This window comes from Boleophthalmus pectinirostris, unplaced genomic scaffold, assembly GCF_026225935.1.
Source record: "Boleophthalmus pectinirostris isolate CB_2022bp ecotype Guang Dong unplaced genomic scaffold, ASM2622593v1 HiC_scaffold_2, whole genome shotgun sequence".
NCBI lineage: Eukaryota > Metazoa > Chordata > Actinopteri > Gobiiformes > Gobiidae > Boleophthalmus > Boleophthalmus pectinirostris.
Window position 1 is genome coordinate 15,923,919 of NW_026571152.1, and position 12,971 is coordinate 15,936,889.

The 12,971-nt window shown below is 41.4% G+C and overlaps 1 protein-coding gene across 1 annotated transcript in view; it reads left to right on the plus strand.

Moving 5' to 3' along the window:
- The window catches only part of pclob (piccolo presynaptic cytomatrix protein b), a 108,135-nt gene that overhangs the window by 14,013 nt on the left and 81,151 nt on the right, over nt 1-12,971 (plus strand). Inside the window, 8 exon segments of the mRNA XM_055155849.1 lie at nt 1,266-1,583; nt 1,979-2,764; nt 3,294-4,085; nt 4,628-5,416; nt 5,497-6,252; nt 6,716-7,726; nt 7,805-9,322; nt 10,049-10,969. Of these exon segments, the coding sequence (XP_055011824.1) occupies nt 1,266-1,583; nt 1,979-2,764; nt 3,294-4,085; nt 4,628-5,416; nt 5,497-6,252; nt 6,716-7,726; nt 7,805-9,322; nt 10,049-10,969 (6,891 nt within the window).

Consider the following 12,971-nt stretch of genomic DNA (forward strand, 5'->3'; position numbering starts at 1 on the left):
TTTTTGGGCAATAAATACAAACAGCAATAACTAGCGGTTCTCACTTACATATCCTTAACAAACTGGTTACTGACTATTTGCTTAATATAGTTTTCTACCATATGGTACAAGATTAGATTGAAAAACCTCTTACTTTTTGAGTAATTAGATTTTTTATTAAGCAATGGTAATGGAGGGAAAAGTAACAGAGGGAAAATTGTTCAAGCAAGTAGAAGGTGCATGATTTTGCATAATTTGTCAGCTTTTTTCTTCCGAATACTTTAAAATTACTTCAAAATGAAAGGTAACTATTTCTATAAAATATGTCAGTCCTTCCAAGCAAATTTTAATCATTTTAAATACTTTTTTTTTTTTTGAAAAATCATGTACCTTCATCAACAGTTCAAAGATCGAATAACACAAGATATGATGAAATACATCAATTTATTTACATGATTTGCAGGTCTTTGAAATTTGGGAAATAATTTTTGTTCCATGTTTCATACATGGTCTGTTTAAAACATATGTAACTTTAGAACCAAAAATGGTACAGAAAAAAGGTAAACAGTTTCATAAACTAGAGTACATATGCTATCTGTTGAATACATTTTTATATCAGATGCATTAACTTGAATTTTTGGCCTTGCGGTATACTTCTGCTTGACAGGGCTCATTAGCATTTATTTTTAGTAAAAACATCCACATTATTTTCAACCCTCAATGACAAATCTAAATGCTATTGCCATTTGCTAAATGTTAGTAGCTAGGAAAAACATTTGTTAAGTTAAATGTTTATTATATTCAATTTTTCTTTTTAGGCAAAGGAATGGCTATGCCTGAACTGTCAGGTGAAAAGAGCAGCTGCTGTACCAGAGCCTCCTCAAGTCATTAAATCTCCAAGTAAAGCTCCTGCTGCAGGACAGAAAACAGACTCTGCTCCTGAGAAGAAGGATACTACACAGCCTGTGCCAATAAAGAAGACCCAAGAACCTCAGCCACAAGACAAAGTCAGTGGACCTGCTGAAAAGAAGGAAGTTCTTGACCAAAAAGCCGCACAGCCCAAACCCCAGAAAACTCCAGATCAGGGAACACAGTCTCCTCGAAGGCAGAGCAAGGAGCAGGAGTCTGGAGGCTTCTTTGGGTTTGGTGCTCCTAAAGCTCACCCTGAATCTGGAAAGCCAGAGGAGTCAGTTGGAGGAAAAATGTTTGGGTTTGGTTCTTCCATCTTCAGTTCTGCATCCACTTTAATAACGTCAGCAACTTCCACACCACCTGTCTCTCCTAAGTTGTCTCCTAAACCATCTCCTGCAAAGGAAGCCAAGTCTCCTGTTTCACAAAAAACAGAGGAGCAGAAGAAAGAAGAGGCTAAAACCACCCCAGCTGAACAGACTAAACTGGACAAAGGTACACCACAGCCAACAAAGCCAGAAGCAGTATCAGCAGCCCCAGCCGTCAAACCAGGACAATCCACCTGTCCATTGTGTAAGGTGCAGCTCAACATGAACACCAAAGAGCCACCCAACTACAGCAACTGCACTGAGTGCAAGAGCACTGTGTGCAACCAGTGTGGCTTCAACCCTTCACCTAATGACCTAACTGGACAGGTATGTCAAATTTGCTATGTGCTTTCTTACACAATTAGAATACACATTAATGTGCCATTTACCGATTTAAACCATTCACTTCGCTATTTCTAAGATCAGGTAATCCCCCCATGAATCTGAATGTTGCCAGTTTGATCCCCAAGGCCTATGGTACAGCACACTGTCAATGTAAATGTATGAATATGCGATTTTGAAAACTGTCACTTGGGGCAAGCATAGGCACAAAATCTGAGCAACATTTCAATCAGACTGCCCCAAGGGCAACTATGGGCACAGTAAAAGCAGGCTACTGATGTTTAATTTGACTGAATTATATACAGTATATATGACCAATGCATTAATGCCATTATTCTTTTCTCTCTCTCTTTTTTCTCCCCCCTTTTCTTTATGTCAAGGAATGGCTTTGCCTGAACTGTCAAGTGAAAAGAGCAGCTGCTGTACCAGAACCTCGGGCTCCTCAACTCATCAAGTCACCAAGCAAAGCTCCTGCTGCAGAACAGAAGACAGACTCTGCTCCTGAGAAGAAGGATACTACACAGCCTGTGCCACTAAAGAAGATCCCAGAACCTCAGCCACAAGGCAAAGTCAGTGGACCTGCTGAAAAGAAGGAAGTTTTGGACCAGAAAGTGGCACAGCCCAAACCCCAGAAAACTCCAGATCAGGGAACACAGTCTCCTCGAAGGCAGAGCAAGGAGCAGGAGTCTGGAGGCTTCTTTGGGTTTGGTGCTCCTAAAGCTCACCCTGAATCTGGAAAGCCAGAGGAGTCAGTTGGAGGAAAAATGTTTGGGTTTGGTTCTTCTATCTTCAGTTCTGCATCCACTTTAATAACTTCGGCGACTTCCACTCCACCTGTTTCTCCTAAGCTGTCTCCTAAACCATCTCCTGCAAAGGAAGCCAAGTCTCCTGTTTCACAAAAACCAGAGGAGCAGAAGAAAGCAGAGGCTAAAACTATCCCAGGTGGACAGACTAAAGTGGACAAGGGTGCACCACAGCCAACCAAGATAGAAGCAGTATCAGCAGCCCCAGCCGTCAAACCAGGACAATCCACCTGTCCATTGTGTAAGATTCAGCTCAACATGAACACCAAAGAGCCACCCAACTACAGCAACTGCACTGAGTGCAAGAGCACTGTGTGCAACCAGTGTGGCTTCAACCCTTCACCTAATGACCTAACTGGACAGGTATGTCAGATTTGCTGTATGCTTTCTTACATAATCAACACATGAATTATTGTGTTTTAACCACTATAAGTCATCCATTTTGCTGTCCCTCCGATCTGCTATTTTGCAAACATTTCTTCACTCTCTAAACAATTAAGATAGTATTTGCATTTATGTGGCAGCCATAGTTCACTTAGTTGTAACTTTGACTTGCTAAACTAAAGATTTTCAGTTTGATCCACTCGATAGGTGAGACATGCTGTCATTACCTTTGTATAAATGTGTGTGTTTCCGATCTATGCTTTAAGAGACTGTATTTGCAGAATGGTATCCACATTTCCAACAGACTGCCCCAGGGCATCCAGACAGACAGTAGTGGTGTGCTACTGCTCACTGAATGATATCTAATATATAAGCAATACATTCATTGTATTTATTTTGATGCTTTTTTCCCCTTCAAAATCTGAATTACTTTGTTTGCAGGATGACGGTAGATTAAGACAGAGTTTTAAGAATGTAATACTTATTGTATATTTTTGTTTTCTATTAGGCAAAGGAATGGCTTTGTCTGAACTGTCAGGTGAAAAGAGCAGCTGCTGTACCAGAGCCTCGGGCTCCTCAACTCATCAAGTCACCAAGTAAAGCCCCTGCTTCAGAACAGAAGACAGACTCTGCTCCTGAGAAGAAGGACACCGCACAGCCTGTGCCACTAAAGAAGATCCCAGAACCTCAGCCACAAGACAAAATCAGTGGACCTGCTGAAAAGAAGGAAGTTCTGGACCAAAAAGTTGCACAGCCCAAACCCCAGAAAACTCCAGATCAGGGAACACAGTCTCCTCGAAGGCAGAGCAAGGAGCAGGAGTCTGGAGGCTTCTTTGGGTTTGGTGCTCCTAAAGCTCACCCTGAATCTGGAAAGCCAGAGGAGTCAGTTGGAGGGAAAATGTTTGGGTTTGGTTCTTCTATCTTCAGTTCTGCATCCACTTTAATAACTTCGGCAACTTCCACTCCACCTGTTTCTCCTAAGCTGTCTCCTAAACCATCTCCTGCAAAGGAAGCCAAGTCTCCTGTTTCACAAAAACCAGAGGAGCAGAAGAAAGAAGAAACTAAAATCATCCCAACCGGACAGACTAAAATGGAAAAAGGTACACCACAGCCAACAAAGACAGAAGCAGTATCAGCAGCCCCAGCCGTCAAACCAGGACAATCCACCTGTCCATTGTGTAAAGTGCAGCTCAACATGAACACCAAAGAGCCACCCAACTACAGCAACTGCACTGAGTGCAAGAGCACTGTGTGCAACCAGTGTGGCTTCAACCCTTCACCTAATGACCTAACTGGACAGGTATGTCAAAATAGCTCAAATTAGCATAATGCTTGAATCAGATTAATTCTCCATTGTATGATAAACACAAAGATGTAATATGTTGGTTACTGTTATTAAGTGTCCACTTTACTGTCTCATGACATCAGTTTATTTGCACAAGAATATTACAATAAGAAATCAAGAATATTTGTGGCAAAATAATCTGCAGCTGCAAGTAACTCACCCACAAACCCAAAGTTTGGCAGTTTGACTCCTGTGACCAGAATTGAATATTGTCATTGCTTCTGTATGAACGTATGTGTTTGTGGATGGTGGTACCTGAAGAGTCTATAAGCAAAAAGCTGAAGCCACATGTATGTCAAAATTCTCCTGGGCAACTGCAGAAATAAAAACAGTTTACTACTGCTGAGTAATAGGAACTATATAGAGTATAGTATAATAAACAAACTCATTGCTACGTTTCCTTGTATTTCTTTTTTTTTTTTTTTTTTCAAGCAAACAGGTTGATAGCAAATAGAGCCAGAGTTTTTAGAATTTAATACTTATTATATTTTCTTCAGGTCAAGGAATGGCTTTGCCTGAACTGTCAAGTGAAACAGAGAGCAGCTGCTGTACCAGAACCTCGGGCTCCTCAAGTCATCAAGTCACCAAGCAAAGCTCCTGCTGCAGGACAGAAGACAGACTCTGCTCCTGAAAAGAAGGATACTACACAGCCTGTGCCACTAAAGAAGACCCCAGAACCCGAGCTGAAAGGCAAAGTCAGTGGACCTGCTGAAAAGAAGGAAGTTTTGGACCAGAAAGTGGCACAGCCCAAACCCCAGAAAACTCCAGATCAGGGAACACAGTCTCCTCGAAGGCAGAGCAAGGAGCAGGAGTCTGGAGGCTTCTTTGGGTTTGGTGCTCCTAAAGCTCACCCTGAATCTGGAAAGCCAGAGGAGTCAGTTGGAGGGAAAATGTTTGGGTTTGGTTCTTCTATCTTCAGTTCTGCATCCACTTTAATAACTTCGGCAACTTCCACTCCACCTGTTTCTCCTAAGTTGTCTCCTAAACCATCTCCTGCAAAGGAAGCCAAGTCTCCTGTTTCACAAAAACCAGAGGAGCAGAAGAAAGCAGAGGCTAAAACTATCCCAGCTGGACAGACTAAAGTGGACAAGGGTGCACCACAGCCAACCAAGATAGAAGCAGTATCAGCAGCCCCAGCCCTCAAACCAGGACAATCCACCTGTCCATTGTGTAAGATTCAGCTCAACATGAACACCAAAGAGCCACCCAACTACAGCAACTGCACTGAGTGCAAGAGCACTGTGTGCAACCAGTGTGGCTTCAACCCTTCACCTAATGACCTAACGGTAAGAGTGTTTACTTATCATCACAATATAGCACCTCCAGTAATATTAATTTAACCCTTTTTTTTGTTTTCAATTTTCAGGGTAAGGAGTGGTTGTGTCTTAATTGTCAGACAAAAAGAGCTCTTTCTATGGCTGAGACTCCAAATAAATTACCTGAAAAAACCCAGAAGAAAGAGCTCCCAAAAGCGGATGCCAATCAGAAGAAACCTTTACCCATAGAAGAAAAAGACAAAATAGATACTACAAAGGCTAAACAAGAGGGGCCTGTCCCTGCTCCACCAAAGTCACAGGAGCCAGTGAAAACGCCTGATCAAACAAGAAGACCAAGTAATGCATCTGTCAAGAGCCAGCCAGACTCCAGCGGATTCTTTGGTTTAGGTGGGAAAGCCCAGCCAGAGTCTACAAAACCGGCCGAGTCTGTGTCAGGGAAAATGTTTGGCTTTGGCTCCTCTCTCTTCAGCTCTGCTTCCACTTTAATCTCGTCAGCAGTTCAGGACCAGCCTTTGACAACACCACCAGCTTCTCCAAAGTTGTCTATAGCTAAAGATGTCAAAGCTCCAGCCACACAGAAAGTTGAACCAGAGAAGAAATCAGAACAGCCACAACAAACCAAAACTCCTCCAGTACCCCAGGCAAAAGCAGAGAAGGCTTCACCGTTACCTCCAAAGAAAACTGTCTCTCAAGAAGCAGTTAAGTTAGGTGAAGCTACTTGTCCTCTCTGTAAGGCTCAATTGAACATCGGCTCCAAGGAGGCACCAAACTACAATTCCTGCACTGAATGCAAGAATAATGTATGCAACCAGTGTGGATTTAGCCCCATGCCAAGTGGGTCAGAGGTAAGTTGTTATTATTAGTTACTAATGTTTGTGAGATTTTATGTTTTGCTGTGACTGCATTAATGTTGTCCTTGGAGATATATTATAAAGTTATGTTCATGTGTTAGTCTGATTACTTGTTTGTGCACCAACTTTTGTAATCTAACTCCATATAAGAGTACAAACCAGACAAAATTTACAAACCAAATGATAAACCAGGTTCAGAACCAATTTTTGCCTCTGGCCTCATAGCATAACTGCATTTTTGGCCAAATTTTGTTTGCTGTGCCATTCTACTCTCTAGACCCTGTTGCATTTGTGGTTTCCAATCATGACCAAACAGAAATGAGTTTAAAAATTAAAAAAATACAGTGTATTTTCCCTAAAAGCTTTAAAAAATAACTCTGGCAATTGTGTTAGGAGGCTAGCAAACAGTTATATGTTGTGTACAGACTCAAATCTTGATATATTGCTATTTTTACAGACAAAGGAATGGTTATGTCTGACCTGCCAGATGCAAAGAGCCCTGAAACAATCAGAGGAAGTTCAGCCTCCAGTGAAGAAACCTCTGGCATCTCCAAACAAAGCAGTTGCCCCTGCTGTTGCTTCCCCTGTTACTCAAAAAGTAGAAGTGTCTGAGAAAATAGAGAAAGACACTGCACAACATAAGCCAGAAGAAACGAAGCTGCCGTCTAAAGTAACAACAGTCACTCCTACTTCAGTGAATACAAAAGAGGTTCCAACAACTAAAGACACCAAAGTTGGAGTTCTACCTAAAGCTCCAGTGGACAAGGCAGGGGTTGAAGAGAAAGCTCAACCTGATACTTCTGCACCTGCGAAAGTACCAGAAACTAAAGAGCTTAAAAAGGAGGAACAACCATCTAAGCCGGCAGAGAAGAAACAACCCCAGCCAGACACAAAGAAAGATGTAAAGACAGAAGAAAGTGCAACTAAAGAAGATTCAGGAGGTTTCTTTGGCTTTGGTAGCCCTAAATCTCAGCGTTCTGCCTCAATAATACCTGAACCAGTGTCCGGGAAGGTGCTAGGTTTTGGGTCATCCCTCTTTAGTTCAGCTTCTACTTTGATATCTTCTGCAGTAAAGGATGAATCCCGCAGTACCCCGCCAACTTCAAGAAAAATGTCTGCCCCTCCTCAGGTTTCTGACAAGACTCCACCTTCAAAAGAGTCTCCGAAGCCGAGTCCTCCAGTTTCTCCAAAAGTTGCTCCTGCAAAAGATGCCAAATCAGTTACCCCTCCAAAGGCAGCAGAAAAAGCAGAAGATAAACCTCAAAAAGTTCTTGAAAAGGAGGGCAAAGATGCCCCCAAACCAGAATCTCCCAAACCTGTTTCAAAAGTGGAGCTCACTTCCTGCCCACTCTGTAAGGTGGAAATCAACTTGTCTTCTAAAGATGGCCGCAATTACAATACATGCACTGAATGCAAAAATATGGTGTGCAACAAATGTGGATTCAGCCCAATGCCAACTGTATCAGAGGTAATTAAACAAAAATGTAATTTAATAATAGTTTTAATTATATATCTTCAATGTCTTTCTATTTTTGTCTCTTTCTAGGTAAAAGAATGGCTTTGTCTTAACTGTCAGATGCAGAGAGCACTTGGGGCATCTGAACCTCCTGGTCTCCCAATGATGAAACCTTCACCCAAAAAGGAGATCATCCCAACACCTCCAATCAAGGAAATTGCTGAGTCAGTCACAGATAAAAATAAGGCTGCTGATGAAGTTGAAGAAAAGAAATTGCCTTTGGAAGTTACGAAAAAAGCCCCAGAAAAGGCTCTCAAACCTCAACTACAGAAGGCTCCATCAATCACTAAACCAGTAGTTGATAGCTTACCCACACAGAAGCCTGCACCTAGTATTCCAACTCCTCCACCTGATCAAGTTGAGGTCAAACAATCAGCAGAGTCAAAAGAGGTAAAGAAAGAGAAACCTGTCCCATCTACAGTTTCACCGACTCCTCCAAAAGACCTTGCTAAGGAAAAACTACCACCCGAACAACCAACCACAACGGTTCCTCCAGCTATTCCTGTAGAAGCAAAGGCACCAATCCAACAACCTTCTAAACCAACACCAACTGAAGCCTCCCCAGCAGCTCCTAAAGGGCCCGAAGTGGTCAGGCCTTCATCAGAAGAGCCTCCAAAACCTTCAGCCAAGCCTGCTACTCCACCCATAGAAACAAAGGTCACCACAGAACATCCCCCAAAGCCTACACCGACTATGGACAAACCAGTTCTGTCAGAGCCATCTCCCAAACCTGAAGTGAAATCTGTTGCTCCACCAGCTTCTACAGAAGTAAAAGCACCTCCTCAGCAACCTACAAAACAAGAACCATCTTCACCCAAACCTTCTCCCAAAGCTCCAGTAGAAACCAAGGGACCCACAGCCCAAGCAGCAAAGCCTCCAATGGCTGCCACTGCCAAACCTGTGCAACCATCAGTGCAGCCCTCAAAACAAGAACCCTCTTCACCTAAACCTTCTCCCAAGGCTCCAGTAGAAACCAAGGGACCCACAGCCCAAGCAGCAAAGCCTCCAACTGCTGCCACTGCCAAACCTGCACAACCACCAGCGCAGCCTGCAAAACAAGAGTCTGGTGGTTTCTTTGGTTTTGGTGGTTCCAAGCCTCAGCCTGCAGCTCAGAAACCAGCAGAGTCAGTTACAGGGAAAATGTTTGGCTTTGGATCGTCTTTCTTGAGTTCAGCATCAAACTTAATATCTACGGCAGTTCAAGATGAGACTAAAACACCACCGACACCTCGCAAAATGTCAGCAGCCCAAGTCTCTCCTAAAGCAACTCCCCCAGTCTCACCAAAAACTGTTCAGAAAGCTGATGAGAAGAAACCACAAGAGAAGGTACCAGTGACCCCAGGCAAAACGGATAAAGTCTCACCAGAGCCTACCAAAGCAGTGGCTGTTTCTAAAGTACCTGCAAAGACAGAGACGTCCTCCTGTCCCTTGTGTAAAGTGGAACTCAATGTGGGCTCTAAGGACACTCCAAACTACAACACGTGCACTGAATGCAAGAAAACAGTCTGCAACCAGTGTGGATTTAATCCCATGCCAAATGTGACAGAGGTATATATATTATTTACCTATTACTTATTAGTACACCATAGACATCAGTTGGTTTTTGTAACAACTATTTCTGACACAATAGTCTACTTTACAGTTGAGATCACAACCTTAGATAAATAAACCAGTGGCAAGCTTTCTACATTTAAACACTGTAAAATCAGACATTGTGAATGAAAAGACAAGTTGCATAATTCTGTGGAAGAAAGGTGGATCTTTTGTCAGAGGAGAACATAGCAGCTTTGTTTGTTTGTTTGTTCGTTTTTTTGTCTAAGGGGCTATCCCATAAAGCTTTGCAATGTGACGTCTATTTTTAGCAAACTAAAAAGTACTCTTATGTTTTCACTTGTCAATAACATCTATTCTTTTTTTTTTTTTTTTTCCCCACTGGGATATTTATGCAAGAGATAAAGCAGAATTTGAGTATTCTCTCTTGCCAACAGCATACCAGTGCTAAAAACAAAACAAAAATTAAAAACACTTTATAATGAGATGTAGACAGTATATAGTATCTGATTTTGTCTTTCCAAATCACAGTGCAGTTCACAGTATATTATGAAATAATGTGACAAATAATGTAGTTCATCAGAGAACAGCTACCTGAAAAGAGGTATTTGACTGATAAACCATTTTGTTAGCTTCTTACTGCACTGCTATTACAATCAATGTGCTGACGTTACAGAAACAATATTATGTGTCTTTTTTATTTTCTTGCATTTGTTTTTACAGGTAAAGGAATGGCTGTGCTTGGACTGCCAGATGAAACGGGCTATTGGACCATCAGAAGCCACTGGACTCCCTGCCATGAAACCACTGGCACCAAGCAAAGAGCAGAAGGACAAAGCTGTTGCCCAAAAAGACAAGCCTTCGGAACCTCAAGTGAAGAAGGAGACCGTTTCGCCAACTCTACCAAAGAAGGAGGCACCCAAGGTCGAGCCGTTGGTGCCAGCAACGGTCCCAGAAGCTGCCCCTGCCCGAAAAGGCTCTTTACCAAAAACCCAGCAAATTCCAACAACTCAACCGGCACCACCAGCGAAAGATGCTCTCCAAAAGCAGCCACCAGGTGCAAAACCAGTCCAACCAACCCCTCCTACAAAGGCAGAGGTCAAAGAAGCACCTCCAAAGCAGGACACAACCAAACCCACATCGGAACCTTCAAAACCCGCTCCGCACCCAGCAAAGGCTGCACCTCCACCTCAGGCTCCCAAGCAAGAATCTGGTGGGTTCTTTGGATTTGGCGGTCCCAAAACACAGCCAACCCCAGCTAAGACGGAAACAGTCACTGGCAAGATGTTCGGTTTTGGGTCATCATTCCTTAGCTCTGCATCAACCCTTATCAACTCGGCTGTCCAGGATGAAGCTAAAACAACTCCACCGGTGTCTCCGAAAATGGCCCCAGCGAAACCCAAGCCTGAGCAACCACCGCAGGCAAAAGTTACGCCCCCGGTGGAGAAGAAAGTGGACAAAGTTCCAGTAGAGCCTGCGAAAGACAAAGTGGTTACGACAAAAGTAGCACCATCAACCTGCCCACTCTGTAAGGTTGAGCTTAACATTGGCTCCAAGGATTCGCCTAATTATAACACATGTACAGAATGCAAGAACACCGTCTGCAACCTCTGTGGATTTAACCCGATGCCTCATACAGCAGTGGTGAGTACAGTTTAATTATGTGTTCCATGTTTTAATTAACTATAAATCATTATGGTAAGGTCAGGGCTTAGAAAAATGGTTCGTAAAGGGTTCATGTGTGTTTTCAACTTGTCATCGTAGAAAGGATTTAAGTGAGAAAAAGAATTGTTGATTGATGGTTTCTTTTGTCAGTTAAGTAATTTGCATAAGAATGATACATCTCCCGAGGCAATATTTGTACTGTTTGTATTTGCAAATGCATAAATGGGATGCTTTAGAGCTGCATGGTATAAGAATAATGGTGATTCCAATACCTAAGTTGAATGTTGCAATACATATTTTTGTGATTTTAACACTAGTAAGTTTGATTAAATAATAAAACAAATAATTAATCCTTAAATAACCAAAATTTACAAATTATTTATACACAGAGTAATTCAAAGTGCTTTTCAGAATAAGAAACACTTTAACAGCACAATACAAACAAATCAAAACATAAATAATCATCATAAAAACATTAAAACAGATTCCATGGAAATACATATATAAAAATGTATTATAACTTGCACTTGATTATTCAGTGTTTCTGTTGTTTAAATCAGCAATCAAAGTACTGTGAGGCCACTGCTTTTGTCATTTTGGGCTATAAAAAATATAATAATAATAATAATAATAATAATAATAATAATAGTAATAGTAATAGTAATAATAATAATAATAATAATAATAATAACAATAATTGAATCCTCCAAATCTAACGCTTCAGAATTGATTGGACAGGAGACACTATTATATAATTATCACTTATTTACTTCTTTGCTATTTTTCCATGTATTTGTAGGCCTGTCATGATAACAAATTTTGAAGTGTGATATATTGCACTATTAAGTAAATATATACAATTAATGATAATACTGAAACCAAACTACAAAGCAAAATTATCTCAAAAAGCATTCTAATTGTACCATTTTGTAAAAGAAAAATAAATAAATAAATCATAATGCAGAAAAAAATTACCAAAAATTACCACTAGTGCAAAGAAAAAAAAAATACCCATATTGACTGTCAAAAATGATTGTAATATATTGAAAGATAAGTCGATATGGTATTTAGCATGGCTGGCCTATATATTTGAGCAATCTTTATCTTTTTCAAATACAAATATACTGTATAAGCAGCTCTTGAGGTCAAAACATGTCTGCGGCATCTAGTTACAAATAACTATGGACCACAGCAAAAGTACAGGTACAGCTCCTTTTAAAACCAACAGCTCTGGTTCACTATCTTGTATATTATCAGAAGCATTGTTGAATACGTCATGCCTGAATGTTGTGACTAGCCCTCCTGCTCTGAGCACTTGGCCTTGTTATGTAACCGCGCGTGAGCCTCGCTTCCCCGTGCACAGCAGCCCTCTGTATTAAAAGTGATTGAGGGTTGTGCAACCGCATTAGCTGATGGGATCTGCTGCTGCTGTCAGAGTGTAGTGGTGACAAGGGAATCTCCAGCCCCCGTGCATGTAGTGAGACGCCATAGCCCCCATGATATGCCAATAGGACGAGTTCACGTTCTCAGATTTGATGATGTCATAATTTCAGATGGTGGGCAAGGGCCACTCTATGAGATAATTCTATGGGAGAGTTACTGTTTTTGAAGGAAATATACAAAATGGGAATTCACAAATGAATCTCATAAATATTTGTTTGCTTGTGGATTGGGTCCACAAATATGCCATATTAATCCATGGTTTATAGTCTTTTTAACTGAAAACAATCACGCCTTTCTGAGGGTAGTTAGATTATTATTATAGATTATTTCACTCTAGTTTTATACAGGGAATACATTGAACTCTGTGCTAGTTTTTGTTTCATGTGGATAGACCCATTCATTTTAAACAATAGGGATACTAGAATGTTGTGACGTCACGTGACCCCAACCTAAAGAGCTGGAGGACAGGTCACGGTCCTATTGTGGAATTTGCTGTTTCACTGTCTGTTTGCTGATTTGTTGAGCTGGTTTATGGTCA